The 18,628-nt window shown below is 47.2% G+C and overlaps 1 protein-coding gene across 1 annotated transcript; it reads right to left on the reverse strand.

Annotated features, from left to right (window-relative positions):
• Positions 1–1,253: 1,253 nt before the first annotated feature.
• On the reverse strand, positions 1,254–15,312 carry ivns1abpa (influenza virus NS1A binding protein a). The gene is made up of 15 exons (XM_062557108.1): positions 15,131–15,312; positions 9,224–9,451; positions 8,907–9,041; positions 8,223–8,392; positions 7,977–8,052; positions 7,547–7,720; positions 6,864–6,989; positions 4,735–4,842; positions 3,916–4,042; positions 3,480–3,704; positions 2,803–2,924; positions 2,550–2,676; positions 2,287–2,418; positions 2,001–2,174; positions 1,254–1,539 (listed from the first exon to the last, which is right to left on the reverse strand). The coding sequence occupies exons 3-15, from the start codon at positions 9,021–9,023 to the stop codon at positions 1,283–1,285; spliced, it is 1,935 nt and encodes a 644-aa protein (XP_062413092.1). The 5' UTR covers positions 9,024–9,041; positions 9,224–9,451; positions 15,131–15,312; the 3' UTR covers positions 1,254–1,282.
• Between the last annotated feature and the right edge of the window lie 3,316 nt (positions 15,313–18,628).

Here is an 18,628-nt window from a genome sequence, read left to right on the forward strand (position 1 = left end):
CAGCCAGGCAGTCCTGGAATAAACTCGGATGTGGTTTGGAACTGGTTTTGAGGTGACTGACACACACAAAGTCAGACACGACATGAGCAGGTTTCACAGGTTGAAATGGTTTATTAGTTTAAGAAATCTCATATAACAAACGTGATACAGGAATTTCAGCTCCCTAAGTCGCTCTACATCAGGAGAAAATAAAAACAAATGAAAAGGGGAGAAAAAAAAAGAAAAAGAGAAGAGAATCTGAGCAACATCTCCACCTCTCAAAAGTACTCAACACAAGTCCAGGAATGGGGAGCAAAATGCATACCATCAAGAGTAGGGGAGGGGGAAGGAAAATTGAGAAAACAAAAACAGGCTCAGCCCTGTGACTGAGTTTTAGTGAAGTAGCAGTAACAAAAGGGTCGGTTAGCAGAAGCACTGGCGAGTGAGTGTGTGTGCGTGCGTATACGCGGGCTGGACTGGCACTGGGTAGGGTTGGTGATTGCCGGTCTTGTGCGTCTGCGATCTCTTCTATTGGTTAATTAGCCGTGTATAAAAAACATAGATATAAAAAAGGCCATCGTTTAAAGATTGGTAATGCAATCATGCGTCTGGTTAAATGACCCAAACCGAAAGCCATGTAGTAAAAGAGTGTGTGAATGTGCGTATGTGTGTGTTGAGTAAGGCATTTGCACTGCAGATCTTTTAATGAGAGTTTAGAAAAATTAAACAACCCGAAAATCACTTTCTGAACACCATTTTCAACCGCACGTCTCTCTTGCGCTAGCTGCTAGCACTTTGCTAGCTAACACGTCGCCATGTCTGCTCTCACTTCCTGCGCTCACAGCACCTTAGCACCCCTAAAGAAAGAATGTGCCCAAACAAAACCTTTCAACTCAATTGAAAAAAAAAAGGTAACTGCACTAAATGTATTAAAATGTTGGCATTCTTTTTTTGTTCAACAGAAAAATTAATAAGAGAGAAAAAAACAATATATACAGCACAAAAAATGAAAATAATATGCAATATGCAAAAAGGCTTCAAGTTGCTTTCGGCAACCCCTCCCACCCTCAATACACTAAATAAACCCTCCCACTCACCCACCCTCCCCACAATCAGTTGGCCTTCACTGAAGACCTGTTACACTGAAGACCCCCCAAGGAAACCTACCCCTTTCCCCATCCTGCTTACATAGAGACATCACAAAGCACGATTACGGTCACTAAGCCTGTTAGTTTGGAAAAGGTGCGCCCGGCCCCCCACCCCTAGCCCCCAACCACTCCCCAACCCCCCCCACACGAGTAGCTCAGGCTGAGGTGAAGTCGGTGGCACAGGAGGTCCACTCGTCTGTATCCAAGTCGTACAGCTCCATGGTGTTCAGGAACTCGTTGCCATCGAAGCCGCCCACGGCGAAGATGTAGTTGCCGAGCAGGGCCACGCCCGCGTTGCTGCGCGCCGACGTCATGCTTCCCAGCAGCCTCCACTCGTTGCGGGCTGGGTCGTACATCTCGACACAGCGCAGAGCGCGAGAACCGTCAAAACCACCCACCACAAACAGCTTGCCTGTAAAGAGAGGGGGGTTTAACGACTTCTCAATATCATGCTGTTATATGGCACAGCTGGGAAGCTTTTCATCCTATCAAATTGTGTGATCTGAGCCATCTACGGTGCAATTAGATTTAGTGCTGTCTAAATGAAAATCTCTCCAATGTACCTTCATTTCATCAGGAACTCAACAGTGCTATCAAAAAGTTTTTCCTGCTTGCAAGTGTAGAATTTTTAAATCCCTCCAAAAACCTTGAGGTATATGGGGCAATTTTTAGAGCAATGTTGCAGACCAGCCACATAACCAGTTCCACATGTTCCACTTCAATTTTCCTACTGATGATTAAATTAAATCGAGATCAATTGGAACATGCTAGAACCACAATACTCTGGAACGTTGCCCAGCATTTTTAGCTCAAAAAGGTGCCTTGTGCATCATCAGCTTTAGGTTATCAAATGTTGTAGAGGTCCGTGCTCACCTTCGTACACGGTCACACCAGCACCCCGGCGGGCCACGTTCATGGGGGCGATGAGGGTCCAGGTGTTGTTGTCAGGGTTGTAGCGCTCCACGCTGTTCAGGCAGTTCCAAGACTCCGCTCCTCCAATCGCGTACATGAAGCCGTCCAACTCGCACACCGCTGCCTGATGCCTCCCTATGAAGCACACGTCAACATTAACGTCGGACCCAAACCACTGCGTGCCCTTATTTGGGGTTTGTGTGTGTGTGTGTGTGTGTGTGTGTGTGTGTGTGTGTGAGAGACTTACTGATGTTGAGGGGGGCACAGTTATTCCAGACTTTGGTGACCGGGTCAAAGGCGTCGCAGTTCTTCAAGCCCTTCTGGCCACAGGGGTCTGAGCCTCCCACAACGTACAGTTTGTTGCTAAGGGAACAGACACCTGAAAGACAACAGGAGATTGGCAACTGTTAAAAGGGGTCGTCACTACATATGAAACTACATATCTACTGTGTGAAGATTATATCATTTTAAGTCGAATGGAGGGAACAGTATTGGTAGGCTCATGTTTACCTGCGTTGCAGCGATTGGTCCGAAGCTCTGGCACCTGAGTCCATTCGTCCGTGGTCGGGTTGTACGTCTCCCCGCAGCTCAGCTCATCCGAGTGGCCGTTGGAGCCGCCCATCACATAAAGTTGCCCCTGATTGGATGAGAGTAGGGTGGGCGTGTAAAAAGACCATTCTGACTGCACAAATCTAAAACAAGGACAGTATGTGTGCATCTAGTGATCTGTGATTGCCATGTTCTGCGACCAATGAGGGCTCACCATAAGCACAGCCATCTGGAAGCGAGCCCGAGGCGTGCGCATGGGAGCCACAAACGTCCAGCGGTCGTTCTTCAGGTCGTAACACTCCACAGTCCGCAAACACTCTTCCCGGTTGTAACCACCTGGCCACAAACACACACACACAGTTAAAGTCAATTAGTCAGTTAGACAGACAGACAGGCAGGCAGACAGCAAAGACAAACAGCAAAGTCAGACTGCCAAACTCAGCTTTTGCTCCCTTCTTTCTAAAAGCCTCTTTACTTTGCTGATACTGGAATTCCTTCAGGGCACCCCGATTCACCCCAAAAACCTGGTCTGACGCCAGAGTCTAACTCCCCTGGCCTGCAGCCTTGGAGACCGCATGGCACACGCACGCACAAACACAAACACACGAGAGCTGGCCGTGGATCAGCTACTAGCACTCAGAGCCCCTAAGGACATTGGCAGCTGCTATAAAAAAGGCGCTGGCGGCCCCAGCCGTGGCGCAACTGGCTGGGGCACCTGCACCGCACGCCGGCGACCCGGGTTCGATTCCCGCCCCGAGGTCCTTTCCGGATCCCACCCCGACTCTCTCACCCATTCGCTTCCTGTCTCTCTCTACTGTCCTGTCAAAATTAAAAGGCACAAAAGCCCAAAAAAATATACTTAAAAAAAAAAAAAAAAAGGCGCTGGCTGACCTGCGGCAATGAGGCGTCCGTCCAGAGCGGCGGTGCCCAGGCCGGAGCGGGCGTAGTGCATGGGGGCCAGCGGGCGCTCCTCGGCCGTCTCCAGCGGGCCCTCCCAGCTCAGGCTCTTGAGCAGGCAGGGCGTGGCCGACGGAGAGCTCTGGGGAGAGTTGCGCCCGTGCAGGAAGATCACGCACAGCATGCCCTCCAGCACCGCCAGACACAGGTAGGTGTTGTCTGGAGAGGGAGAGAGAGAGAGAGAGAGAGAGAGAGGGAGAGAGAGAGAGAGGGAGGGGGAGAGAGAGAGAGGGAGAGAGGGAGAGAGGGACACTCAAATGAGAAATTACAGAGAAGAGCGATCAAAGAGATGGGGAACAGTTTGGCCCATCATGAATCAGTCACAACAAAGAATTGTCTCTTTTCTGCACAGACAGACGGACAGACTTACTGGTGGTCTTCTCTGAGGCGATGTACTTCCACTCGTGCTTGCAGGACTGCTTGGTGGAGCCGGGAGAGAGGGTGCCAGAGGAGCTGGTGCTCAGCTGCCTGTTCACGGTCTCGCGAGGGGCCTTCTTCTGCAGGACACCAATACACACACCGTGTATAACACTCATGCTCACTACACACACACACAACCAGACACGCACGCAGACACACCTTCTGCAAGGCACACACACACAAAGGCCCTTTGCCAAATACCCAGTCATACACTAAAAAAGGGCCAAAGGGCTAGGAACTACAAGGAACATATACTGCTTATTTTCCTCATACAATCCTCCCAAGGCAATACTTTAAGCTCTAGACAAGTACTCCTTGTATGCTCATGTTCCTATCTTCACAGAAGCCTCTTCACAAATAAAGGCACACACGCACACACACACACAAAGCAGCCCTCCTATGTAAATTTCCAAAAAAAACCTTGCTTCTCAAGATCCCACCAAGTCCTATCTAACCTATTATAGCAGCACACCAGCTTATACAGTATTGTGTTAAGAGACATTTCAGCCTCAGGAAGCTTAGTCAGCTTTAGTCAACCAGCATTATGTCTATTCCTAACATTTACAACCCCAACCTTAATACCACCTAGTCATCTACAATGACTTAAGAGGAAGCTGGACGCTTGGCTTGGCCCCAATTGGTATTTTTGCGCATATTGGCACAATCTGCAGCCAATGTGGTGGGGTGCACTTGAGAACCCACTAGAGCCTGGCCAGTGCTTCATTCAACATCAGCTCGGTCCGTCCCAGTTTGGCTGGCTGCTATGTACCTGCACAAACTGGATGTGATCTTCCTCAGCCCCAAACACCTCGACCTGCCCGTCCAGCAGAGCTCTGTCCAGGAGCTTGTGGTCAGCTGAGTAGTACAGCGTTTGCACCTGTAACACACACAGTGACAACAACCCATGTGGCTGTCTCCTTGGCAACAAAACACCCCCCAGGAACAAAAGGGGGGGTGGTAAAGGTGAGGGGTGGCGGGGGGGGAAGGGGGAGGGGAGGTGGCAGCCATCTTGTCGGGCAGGTTTGCATGGATCTGGCAGTGGAAGAGCTTCTTTACAGATCACATCACACACACACAAACACACACAGGGAGGGGATCTTCGTGCTCCATCAGTTAGGAGAGGTTAAAAGGTTGCTGCCGGGTGACTCCGCTGCATCTGTGCTGAAAACACACTCAGGCCACCATATCCCCATCACCACTGTGCATCCTGGGAGATTTGGTTAAGAGGAAAAGAAGAACTAGGGCCATCTCTTCCTGCAAACATTCTCATCATCTCAACTCTCTGCAGGCACCGTAGCAGCAGACATCTTCTGGCGTGTGCCACAGCATAGGGGCTGGAACTTCAGAGCTTCAGCTCCTAAATCCACACAAAGGCTACGATCTACTGTTGACTTTTGACTCTGGAACATTCTGTGGAGTTAGTTTTTATCTTCTTTGGGTTGTTCTCCCCATCAGCAAACTAAGATAAGATATTACAGAAAACACAATCCACTCAGCTGTGAAGAAAAATGTGCTTGAACAAAGCTCAAGAGAAGAAAAAAAAAAAAATTAGAGTGAGTCCAGGATCCGCAGCCATTTTGAGACTTGCAGACGTTCTCTTCAGAGCACAAGCCATCCCAACATGGCAGGCTCCTCTTACAATTCTTCTCTGCTTCTTATTCCTTTGAGGAGTCATATCTAGACGAAAGTCAGTGCTATAGTGTGCGTATGTGTATGAGAGTGGCCGTGTGTGTGTGTGAGACTGGCCTTGTGTGTGTCTCTCTCCGTGTGCAGTCACTGAGACAATGTGCAAAATCTAGAGTTACAGGCTTTAGCCATCAACTTACAAATCACCCAAGCAGATTTGGGCTGTGCCATTGTTTCCTGCTAATGTAGAACTATGGCATATGATCTAGTTAGTGTACAGTTGTGATTACTTAATACTTATTCATGGTGGTTCACCATCATCAACACACTTCAGAAGTCACAGCTGGTATGCAGCTTCATTGCGTGCACTTCTTTGGTGTTCGTACTGTAAAAGCAAAGGCTTTTTTTCCTAACAGTGTGTGTGATACTGTGCGTGTGTGGATGTTCATGGGCAGAAGAGACAGAGAGAGACAGATGGGAGCTCAGCACTCCTTTGGCTGAAGCCCTGTCCCTCTCGCCTTCATCTTTTTTTTTTCCTGCCATCTTTGCTCTCTCGTTTCTCTGACTCATTACCCTGCTGGTCTCAGTCTGGGCTCCGGGCTTCTTGCTTGGCCTGCTGCTGATTGGCTAACGCACCTAAAGAGAGATAAATCAAGCGGGAGGAAGAGAGCTGTTAGTCCTGGTGTTCAAAGGCACACGCTCACATTCACTCTCTCTCACTCACACACACACACGCACCTGTTCAGGGAGAGGAGAGACAGCGAGAGGTTAGTGATAAAAGGCCACTCGTCACTTTTGTGTTCCTGTCTGATCACGTTTACGTGGCAGACATGCACACACAAACACACACACACACACACACACAAACACACGCTCGACTCTCGGCTCTCTTTCAGCTCACCTGGACCAGTGTGTGTACAGCCCGCGACTGTGTAAAGTAAAACAAACACACACACAAAATCTGACATCGTGGGAATGTCATCACATGTACAGGCAAATTTGGTTAGGAGGTAAAGAGAGAGAGACTAGTTACACTCCTGAGACGGAGTGCATGTACCTGCCGTACACCCTGTGCTCTCTTAGGGGCCAGGCCTTCAGAGAAGGAGGAGAAAAAAAAAAAAAGACAAATACAAGCGGGCAACTGATTGACAAGTCCGTGAGGGAGCCAGCACCGCCGCATCAAACGCCATCAGAGCACGATGGAGGGAAACAGGAAGGACAGGAAGAGAGAGAGGGAGAGAGAGAGAGGGAGGACGAGGGATGCATACTGACCTCCTCCATCAGCCTCTCCAGCGGCTCGCCATTCTCCCACAGGCTGCGCTGCACCCAGGAGATCACCTTGGAGTACAGCTTCCCGTTGCTAGGCAACATCAGGTTGTCCTCCAGCATCACCTCCAACTGCAGCAGCGATCGTGATGTGATGGGAGAGAGAGAGAGAGAAGCACATAGAGAGCTAATGTCAATCTCTTCATTTACTCAATTATCAGTCATCACCTCTGTGAGGAAATCTGGACTTTAACCCCCGATTGTCAATGAATAATTAAATAACTAGTTTATATAAATATGCCTTGCATAATTACTGCAAACATTACATAATTCACCTTCATTATGCCAAAGGTCAGCATCCATAAAGGGAGAGCAAACCTTTGAATGAGTGAATAAACCCTAAATACACTGAAGCTCAGGAGCGATAGGTTACGGAGTCGTAAGATGGTTCATCCTTATACAAGCAAGTTGGGTCTTCAGAATGCGAAGACTTCTGCTCTAATTTTAACCCCAAAACGAGTGCCATTTATAGCGTTTGGGAGTATTGGCTTTAGAGACTCCCACTGAGAGGACTTCGCAGACAGAGACAACAGGCTTACTCAACTGGAGTAGTGCACTTGCATAAATGCATTAGGCTCAGGGGTTAATCTGGCCCAGCCCTGGCTGGCTGGTTGAGGCCCAGTACGCACCTTCAGGCGGGGCAGCTTGAGAAAGTCCTCCTGCTCAGACACCTCCAGCAGGTTCTCCTGGATGAAGCCGTCGATCTTGCCGAGCAGCCGGGCATCTCCCATTCCGCTGGCAAAGTGGCGGTAGGAAATGGCACTCTGGGCGTCCATCTTGGAGAGCAGGTAGTCTCCGCAGATCTGCTCCGTACACACACACACACACACACACAGATGAAGTAATCTATCCCCAAGGACTGGCTGCTCACACCTCTTCCCAACACGCCACTGTTAAGTGTGTCTGTGGACACAGTGATGTGCAAAACATCCCTGTCTTCGATTAGCTAATTAAGGGCGTGGGGAATACTAGACGAAGACAGGGTGGCATATCAGGAGGAGTAAAAAAAAGAAAGACGACTTAAAAGGTGTAATGGAGAACTGAGGACATGGAACACACCTGCTTCACTCTCTCCATCTTGAGTCGTTTGGCAGCAGAGTAGACCTCCTTCACCAGTTCCTTATCAGCCTTCAGTCTAAGGAAGAATGGTAGCAAGGAAGCAAGTTTTTAAATCTGGGGTGTACTTGGGGTGAACAGATTTACTCAGTAATTAAGTGCTGTATAATATGTGCTTGAGTGGCAGACTGAGTAACATTCATCACTGGGTGTGAATTTAGAGCACGACGCACGGCACCACACACTTACTGGGCAGTGTAGGCGTAGTTGAGCAGAACCTCCACGGCTTGTGGGTCCAAGTCCTCGAACTTGACGTGGGCCACGCCGTGTGGCTCTGCGTCGCTGTTGAAAATCTCAAATAGGTAGGGGCTGCAGCAGGCCAGCACGGCCCGGTGGGCCATCAGCTCATGACCGCACACCTGCCGAGGGCACAGGGCAAAGGTCAGGGGGTCACAAGCGAGCCTCTTTAGGAACCATCAGGGTCACCGATTTATAGCGGATGCCACTTTTACCACATTATCATCCACACACGTTACACATACCATACACATTACTGCAATAAAAGGATGCATATTTAGCGCTTGTGATCATCAAATATAATGGCTGCATAACTACAAGGCAAAGTTCAGCAGGAATAAATAGAGGAGTTTAAATCTACATAAATGGTGGGCTGAGGTAGTAATGACTTCAACTATTCATCTGGTCAAGTCAACAGATTACCATCAGTAACCAGAGTAACACACATCAGCAACAGCTTACTGCTCATGTGAATTAGATCTCCTAGGGTTCACTGGGACAGCCCAACACACCCACACGCCAATTTTTGAGAATGACTCAGTCTTTTTACTGTGGAAGTGACAACTCTGACCAAGTGAGGGCTAGAGGCAAACAAATGAAGGTTAGAGTCACACACACACACACACACACACACACCTGCAGTCTGACGTCACAGAACTGGCCGCTCTTGCGGAGCGCATTCATCTTGGCCACGGTGGAATCCAAAAAGCTTTCGTCCTCGAATATCAGATAGCCGTTGGGAATCATTTTCATGCCGTTTGGAAATTAGACCTAAAAAAAAGACAAAAGAAGAAATGCTTTCATCTCCCCCAGGTATATTACATAATGTCCTTTCAGGTCACTTTCAGTTCCTCCAACATGAGACATCAACTCATCACACCGTGTGCTTTAAACTCCACAACTACAAAAGCTTCTAAAATATAGATGCTCATATTTGCGTCAATGGAACTTACCTCAAGTAAACTGGAGATGATCAGAAGAGAGTGAGAGAGCTCGCGGTAACAAACTGAGATCCAGAGAGGAGTGAACCCTTCCTTTCGCACACCAATGTGGGGGGGTCAACTGGGTGGGGGGCAGCCGCACCAATGCAAACTATCAGGCTTGAAGCGACTGGAATCAAGTCCTTGGGATCCCGTTGGCTATAGAGTCCAGTTTTTTCTGTGAGGCTCGTTCATTATAAACTGTGGGAGAAAATGAGAGGAAAGAATTAACATAAGAACTTTGTGATACTGACAGACTTACCAAGGCCAAGAAAGACCATATTCTCAATCATTCTCTTTGTATCGTCAGGGCAGGAATTAACAACATTTTCTATTTTTGACCACTAGAAGGAACACACCACCTTTTTGGGAAACGTGCTTCTTTACTTCCAGTAAATTATGCTAAGCTAGGCTAACAGTGACAGATTCAGTTATTGCATGCATACACACAGAAGAGAAGGCTATGCATCCCCTTGCCTAACTCTGGCAAGATTATTTACCAAACAGTTGGCATGTTCCACAATACCAAAAAAAAGAAAGACCATTATTCATGCCTTTTCCCTTCATCTCAATACACCCCTACCATCTGGGAGAATGGTCTGGGGTTAGAATAGTCTGGTTTAATTTCTTCATATCCTAAAAATCAGTAGACCCAGGTTCCGACTGATCCTAGATCATCCCTGTACAGACTTAAAGAAGACAGCGCTCAGAGTACAATGTTCCAGACCTTTCTTCAGCTTAGCACAACCCCCTTTACACACGTTGCTCTAACCCATGCCTGCGTTAACGTGTCGAGGATCCAGACCAGACATGTTAATCCGGCTCACACCCTCTCATGTGTGGCCTCACGATCTAAGCACATGGGCAGCAGGAGCCCACACGAAGCACACGCAACACAGCCACAGAAGCACAAGACCCGCAATCAAATAAATACAAATAATAATAATTTATCAGCGGAGGCCTATGATGACATAATTAAATCGTGAATAGTATATGTATGTCACAATAGTATACAGTACTTACAAGGGACGGACTCCGTAGCGCTCAGCCTGTCACAGACCATGCTCAGTCAAGCCCAATGTGGACACGCATACGTACACACCCCCTACCCTAACTCCGCCCACTGTTTCAGGCTCCCCTTTTGACCATGTCCCCAAAATCAGGACACCCTGTTCTCACATGAAAGGCCTCAGCTCCACCCCTCTCTTCCCCTCACACACACATAGGGGGCAACTTCTAACCATTCAGAGAGGGGCTATGGGGGAGGAGGAGTAACAGCAGCGAGTGATAAATCGGTCAGGAATTCCACAAAATATATTGCCTTCACACACATAGCTCTCCCGGCACTGATTCACATTCCAAGAGACTGGCTATACCAGCTGCAGCCGGACGGAAAAATACTGCGCACACGCACACACGCGCACACAGTGTGTGTGAGCCAGAGACAAAACTCTCCATTTACTGTTGCCAGGCATACAGTTACTAGGCATCATACAGACTTGTGCTAGCATTCTGAGGATACTGAATGCATGTGGGATGGAGAGTGTTAAGCTAACTATTCTAAGCTCTAACTGCCCTAGTCCAATCTCTATGATTCACAACAAATGCAGACAGGCAAATCATGTTTGACGGGCCAACTCTGCAAAGGGTCTTCAATGGGACCTCTCCGATGCCTTCTAAAAATATGCAGACCCCACCCCCCCACCCCAGGGGCCTATCATGATAACAAGATCAACAGACATAATAACTGGCCCAAATCCTGAAGCCTTCTGAAGTGGGTCAGGCTCGGGACAACCATGACCAGAGCTGACCCGAGACTGTCTGGACTCACAGCAGGGCTGCGGTCAGTGGCAGGGAAGCCGTACCAATGGCCCAGATTAAATTTAGATAGACAGCATTCACATCACACGGTTGGACACCACAGACTCATTAGGGCTGCTGCTAAAACTGAACTCAGTACAGTCAACTCTAAGCGTGCACGGCACGCACGCGCACACACGCAAACACACTGACCACAATGTCCTTCTGTTCTCGACTACTATGACGTGCACTAGTTCAGACTGTTCTAGAGGGAACGAACATGGGAGCGGAGGAGACTCAGTCGAGACTGAAAGAACATGGACATTTATAGAAGTGACTGGGCATTCAGTGTGAAAGACACTTTTGTAAGTTCCCTTTTCTTCCCCTCCCCTGCAAAAAAACCTGCCACAATCAGCATTCGTCTGTGTGCGGGTATTCCGTGTCCAGCAGATCAGCAGACGAGCACCCGTCCACTGTGACCTGAGCCCCTTCATGCTGTGTACATGTGACAGCATTTTCCCTAATCTCAACCATGAAACACTCATATAAACATACAGCCCAGACTCTTCCATACAGAACTACATCTCCCAGAGTGGCCTGCCTTTATAGACAGATTTAACATACCGGTATTTTCAACTGTGTGTGTGTGTGTGTGTGTGTGTGTGTGTGAAATGACATCTGACAAGCTTTGCCTTTTATCATAGATTAACTTGTACATTTCATAGTTCTCTACAGTAAGGAACAAAATGTACAGAGAATGTGAACAGAGGGAGGGGGGTAGGTACACTGTTGTGGAGGAAGGAGAGAAATGAAAAATTCATAGCATTTTACTGGAGCAGCACGTCACATGACCATCGGATGTGGGGGAAATGGGAATAAAGGAAATTCCACAAGTGCCATCCTGTACCAATCAAATGTGCATACACAAGATAGCCTTCACTCTCTCTGTGTGCGAGTCATTCTGTAGACAGTGGAACTTCATGCAGGCTATAGGAGGGAGAGGCCTACTGGTCTAGTAAAAGAGCCCTCAGTCTGTGGCCGTGTGCTATATTGCTTTAGTCAGACTCATTTCCAGTGGTTACGCAACATCTGGCAGACCGTGCTCTCACTCACCCATTTCTTCTCCATCTCCCCGCCCTCTCCCGCTCTCGTGCGCACACACACATTTGCATGACCCTCGCTTATTTTCTTTTCCACATTACGTACTATTTACCCAACCTCTGGTTCATATTTTAGAAAAATCATTGTGGTTTAAACCCGAGAAAAAACAATAACAAATCTCTGAAAGGGTAAAACAACTCAGAAGCTACTTTTTTAAAAAAAACTCTTAGCCTCACAAAAGCCAACTAACTGATGCCCATCCACACACAAGCAGTATTCATGCTGCAGTCACAAGACTAGTAAACATGTTTACAGCACAACACATGCTGTACCACATCTGCGGGCTGTTTCTAGTTTCAGAAATGTGTGCAGCAGCCATGAAACCAATCAGTGCAATCATCTGAACAGCTTACTTCACTCAAGAAATGCTGACGCTGGGTGCTGAAATGAGTGGTTCGGCCTCTGAAACACTAAACCTTATTTCTTGTTAATTACCGTGTCTCTTTGGCCATAATATGACATGCCTGGCTAGTGTTCCTCATTATCCATCCGTCTGTGTCTGGTGAGAGAAACTGCGTGCTCGAGATGAGACGCTTCACAATGACACAATCACTCTGCACTTGCATTCTTTCCAGTTGACTGATCAGTAATTAGGAGACACAAAACAAATAAAAGACCTATGCTCTGAGCAAAGTTTGAGCTGAGATCTGAGGACGCACGGCAGACTCAACACCAGACCACAGGAGACCACCAAACAGGAACTGTTTTAACACTGTTGAAACAGCCTGGGAACAAAAACACAACCACCACAGGGACAAGTGGGTCATTGTTTCAATTGTGGTCCAGTAAAACGAGAGATTTTCAGAAATGCTGTCCCCTTGTGCAACATAATTCCCACGAAGCGCTGCAAAAACAGCACACAATGGGGAACGGTGGCAAAACATTCATATTTGGGGAAGTCGATGACTCGCTGCTTCCTGATTGAAAGCAAACTAGAGGGTGTGTGCATTTTCTAGAACATTAGAAGGTGATCTAGGGGTTGAAATGTATTTAACACCTCAGACAGCCCTACGGAATGGGAGCATGGATATGTTGCTTCATCACTGACGCCATACATTTTAACGTCATCAACGCCAAGGACATCAAAAGTCTAGCCTGAAGCCTAGCCTTATCAAAATACCCACAAAAGTAAGGAGTAGGCTTTTATCTGGGACCCGAAGCCAGCGCCAAACCCGCATCAGGTTGCGTCAAGGCTTTTCACCACTGCTATTCCAGATTGTGCAGGCTAAGGCGAGACACCGCGGATTTCCCTCTACCATGCAGCACGCAGAGGTCAAATACTCCTCGCGTGGGACTACTGACGCAGTCAGATCGCACCGCACGCGGCGGCAGCGGAGCTAGATCATGCCAATACGGGATTAAGTGAAATTCCAATGCGTACACCAGACCGACAAGGGCACATCAAGGCTTTACACGCGGTTAACCTACGGTCGGTAACAGATCGCTGGCACCTGCTATGTAGGTTAGCATTACAAGTGACCACCGATTTGCTGCTGAATGTGAATCCCTGATCCGGAGACAATGTAACCCGATTGTGTCAACATATTGTGAAATATGAAGTAACACAATTCATATTCCCACCGTATAGATTCACAACAGAATGGTTAAGAGTGCCATGAATAACATAGACACCGCACAAGCAGCAGTGCAGAAGCATGGACAGCCTAGCTGTACCCCCATTGATTAACGTTAGAGACCCAGTTCCTCACACGGCATTTGAGGGAAAACCTCCACTGACTTGCTTCATTGCATGATTCATATAACACGGGGCTAATCTCAATAGCGCTATTCCAGCCCCCGCCGTCTTTGCGACCCCCATCCCTCTCCCATGCTTCCACGCACAGCCCAGCAAAGAAAGTGGGTCAGTGGGACTGAACGTTTCACTACCCATAGTACCACCACCGGGAGCTACAAACGTTGATACTTTACGGACGAACATCATGAAACATGTTTATACCGGTCAACCACACGGCTAATGTGAAGCACAACAGAGAAATCAAGAGAGGTTACATGATTTCGCTCGACAATGTACTCTTTCTATATTTAAAATAAAATGATAGCATTGACGCTATGGTAACGTTAAAACAGCTGATAGACGAGCGCGTTGGATACACATTGACGCTCATTTTAGGTGCCTGGTATAAAACAAATCTGGTTGCTGCTACGAACAAGTGGATGATGAAATGTTCAACGTTGTGGCTGGTCAAATTGCCCCACGCCATTTCAACCACCTTCTACTGTCCATGGCATGGCACGGCACGGCATGACGTAACAGTTAACGTTACCTTACAGACGATCATGTAAGTTTTCAAATTTGTCAAAGACATTGATTTGCAGTAGGTCACAGTTTTTCCAAGACAGCGTTCTCGTGCCTGTATCGTTAACATAGACAGTCACCGCTAACGCCTGGCAAGTGCTAGCTCGTGCTGATGGCGGGAATCTGACATTGACTAACGTTATGTTAACGTTATATTCACACGCCCAGAGAAACAGTTTGCTTCTAGCACCAAACCAACAACCCACATTTACTGATATGTGTTGACTTTAAACATTCTCATTTCTCAGCATTGACTATCGACGCCTAACGTTAGACCTAACACATCACCAAAGACAATGCACTGGTCCAAACGTTGAGTTAACGTTACAGAACCCAGGACCGCTCCTATCTCAGAATATGTTAACGTTGACGTTAGAAATAGCATTGTAATCAAATGCCAACATATGCCCGATTTTATTTTGGCCATTGCGACCATAGACTGTATATATGATTGCGACAGCAGCAGTAAAACAACTGGTGGGTAAGTTAGCATGTCGGCATGGTGGTCACCGACCGTCGCGTTCTCTGGAACAGACAATAGTCAACCTACGACAGCACAGAACACCGGAGTTACATTAGTCACATTAATAAGACCTCCTTACCTGGTCCGTTTGACAACTGATGATGATAGACATATTTAAGGTGAATTCGATGCGGTCAAGGGCCAGGGGGGTAGCTGCAGTGAATGCGATGCGGCTGTCTCGACTTGACTTCCCAGAAATGTTCGTCGCGGTGACAACGTGCTCCACCTTCCTTCGGACTGATTAGTGCATATGTGCGATTCCGATCCGCGTGTGGGGATAGAGAGCGCTTACAAAGCCGAGCCTACTGGCACGTCTGATGTCATCACGCAGAGCAGAAGACACGCCTGCGGAAAATTACTGAGCGAGATGAAGGAGGTTTTGTAGATGGCGTGTAGGTCTATGCGTGGTAGTCTCTACGATGTCTGGATAAGGTTTCTTCTCTGGAATGAAAGAAGGAAGTGTAGTAGACTGATTAGCAACATCGGGAGCACTTTGTACAATAGATTCGATTTGTGCGGTGTTATACGGCCAGCCTACTAGACTAGGTTAGTTAGCAGACTAGTTAGGCCCCATCAAAGTCCCCTGGGCCCAATGTCTCACCCAATTTCACTGTCTATGGTCTCACTGGTGGGATGAGACTATCTTGTGTGTGTTTTAAATGCATTGTTTATTCTTAGATTAATTCAAATCACTGTTGCCTTTACCCTTACATAGGTTTCAAATTAGAAAATGTTTTTGTTAAAAAAAAGAGAGGCTTAAATATCCCGAGTTTGAATTCAACAGGCTACATGAGAGAGTGAGAGATAGAGATGGCCCTGCACTCCATTAAGAGATTCAAAAGCTCTTCCTCCATCCTGTGACGCACCGAGTAATGACGGCGCGTAGGCTGCTGTGCAGGTAAGACTTAACTCGGCTCCTGTTGGCACTAATATGATTAATGGCTCATGAATCACTCTACTACAGACACATGGGGCTGCGTGCCCGCATTGGTGTGACTGGCGTAAGCCTATCTGAGCCGGTTTCACAAATGTGCCTCTTTCAACATTGACACCGGCTGAACTAGCATGCTGGACAGAAAGCAGTGTGAGGCAGTGGGATGTCACCCATTCAGTCCAGTGAGCAGAGCCATCAACAACACGCAATCGGGTTGTTATTCTGCTACCCTTTGTCAGTAACTGAGGCTGGGGGATTACAAGCTTCGTGCTGTTTACATTGCAGACCCATTGTTGACCCAGGGCAAAATTCCCATCCAGAATGACTGTTTATACTGCCCGTAACCCCCTTTCCCCCCCTTTTGGTGTGATGGCCCAGCGAAAAATGATGACCTGTTGCTAGGCAGCATTGCATTGCATTCCCTCACACCCCCTGAAAAACAAATTTCTCGTGCATCGGATTTCACTAGACTGTTCGGCTTTGTATCAGGGTGTGTGGTGCCACTTGTTCGGTGGAAAGTTCCAACGCTGGAGGGTTTGTCAAGAAGGAGGACTGAGATGAGAAGAAAAGCCATATCTGCTTACAAAGCAAACAGGAAATGCTTTTATCTTCTCCTGAAAGTGACATCCTACTCGATGATTGTTAAGAGGAAAAATGTCTGGGGGGATAAACACAATTCTGTAATTCTTTACGTTTAATTGAAGGAGCCATTCTTCAATTTTTTTTTATCTTTATGCAAACTGTAAAATGAACTTTTAATGTAGGCTACTGTTTAGTTGTTACTAGTTACTAGGCAGTTATGTTGAGGTGGCTAGAATGTCCGATGGAAGGTTATAAGACTCTTATGCTGATATCAGCTCATCATAGTATAAAGAGAGGTATTACATGCTGTAAGTCACAGAGTGTTCTAAGAGAGATAAGCTAAGCACACACATTCATGCACCACACACACACACACACACAAGAGAGAGAGAGAGAGAGTTGTGAAGTGAGGTAGGTATGCTGTCACTGTGAGGTGTTAAGAAGGGGCAATGACACACTTGTGGCTCAGCATACCCAGCCAGGGATCAGAGTCTGTGAGAAGCGCAGTACAGTGCCGAAGTTCTCAGCTCTGTGTTTACACTTCAGCTTTTGGCTCTTAGAAGAGAACAACGTCCACGTCATATTCTGATTACTTTTACTCACCGACCTACACTCGTGAGGCCATGAGGCTGTGAGATACAGGTTACAGGGTGCAGTGAGGCATATACTGTAGCTTTGCACTCACACCACCTACTCTCAAGGTGAGGTTTTAAGGTGCTCGTAAAGACGTCAGTATTTTAGCATAATGTCATTTCCCCCAATGCAAGTAAAGTGAAAGCCTTGGAGTGCTAATGTTTGGAAATCATGGCCTGACCCAGTGACATACAGCAATTGACCAAAGTAAGAGGCCCTCTGTGCAGTATTCTGAGTAGAGGGTGATCTTCAACATGAAGATTAGGAGCACCACATTCTCATTTACCCCCACAGTGGTTCTCATTATCCAAACTCATCCAACCCTTAGGCTCTCCTGAACAAAAAAAACGTTGCCGAGCTACTGTTGATTACATTTACTGGCGGGGGCAACTTCATTAATTTGTCAGGCAAGCAGTTTCAGCACTGATATGCTAAATGCCTCAGTAGGTAATGTATTTCGCAATGTTTATAATGCACATGTCTTAGAAGGAGTGAACACTGTGGTTCTGGGATATATAATGCATAAAAGAGTCATCATAACTGTTATTTCATCTTTCAAACAGCCCGTCATACTCATGAGTTGTGAGTGTGGTACAGCAGTCAATAGTTTCTCTGGCAACATGGTCATTCATTCTGGCGGTTGTGGGAGGAGTGTGCACATGATGGGTCCACCGGTGACTTCAAGGAACTGCCATTTGATTGGATGTTACATGAATCAGTGAGCTGAGATGCAAGTCGTCAGATGAGCAGGAGTGACATAATGCAAATGGGTACAGTATGTACAGTATCTACAGTACATGTGTTATTGTTTTGGAGAATTTTAAGCTGAATGTCCGTCTGATCAACAGAAAGCTTAAGATTACCTGGAGACAATGATCTAAAACATCATAAATACGTATGTAATGTAAGTTAAATGTGTCATAATATTGGATCAGTAGCTCACGTGCAGTGTCTGTAATAAACACATTACACAGCGTTTTTACAGCCCTACTAAAGCTTCAGTCATTTTTTTGCTTCCTTCAGAAAAGTAGATCAGTGGATCTAGGTCATGGCATTAAAGTAGCCGGGCTAACCCTCTTGCCTCCCCAGCCCTGCAACATCACTACCCTGCACGGCGCAGTCTGGTTCCTGAGCCAACACTCCCACAGTTGTACCCAAATGAGCATGTGCAGATAGTTGTACACAGGCACAAATGTGTACACACACACACACACACACACACACACACACACACAAACACACACAGCTGTAAACACGCAAGCTGAAATGTATATGTACACCAAAAGAAAAAAATGGTTAAGTTTCAGTGTCCACTCTAGGCAATTATCCATCCCAACATTTTCCTGACAGCCTCATGCAGTGGCAGTGTTTCCCCCCTCTTGCTGTCTAAAGACCTCCTCGGGTGCTTAAGATCTCCCCGCCTAAATC

This window comes from Sardina pilchardus, chromosome 15 (assembly GCF_963854185.1).
Source record: "Sardina pilchardus chromosome 15, fSarPil1.1, whole genome shotgun sequence".
NCBI lineage: Eukaryota > Metazoa > Chordata > Actinopteri > Clupeiformes > Clupeidae > Sardina > Sardina pilchardus.

Excerpts from the sequence above, each read along its gene's own strand:
- ivns1abpa (XM_062557108.1), bottom strand. The coding sequence starts at position 9,023 with ATGAAAATGATTCCCAACGGCTATCTGATATTCGAGGACGAAAGCTTT. Across the intron at positions 4,843-6,863 it reads TGGAGAGGCTGATGGAGGAG|GTGCAAACGCTGTACTACTC; the intron begins GTCAGTATGCAT and ends TGTGTGTTACAG. Across the intron at positions 2,925-3,479 it reads CGGACGCCTCATTGCCGCAG|GTGGTTACAACCGGGAAGAG; the intron begins GTCAGCCAGCGC and ends GTTTGTGGCCAG.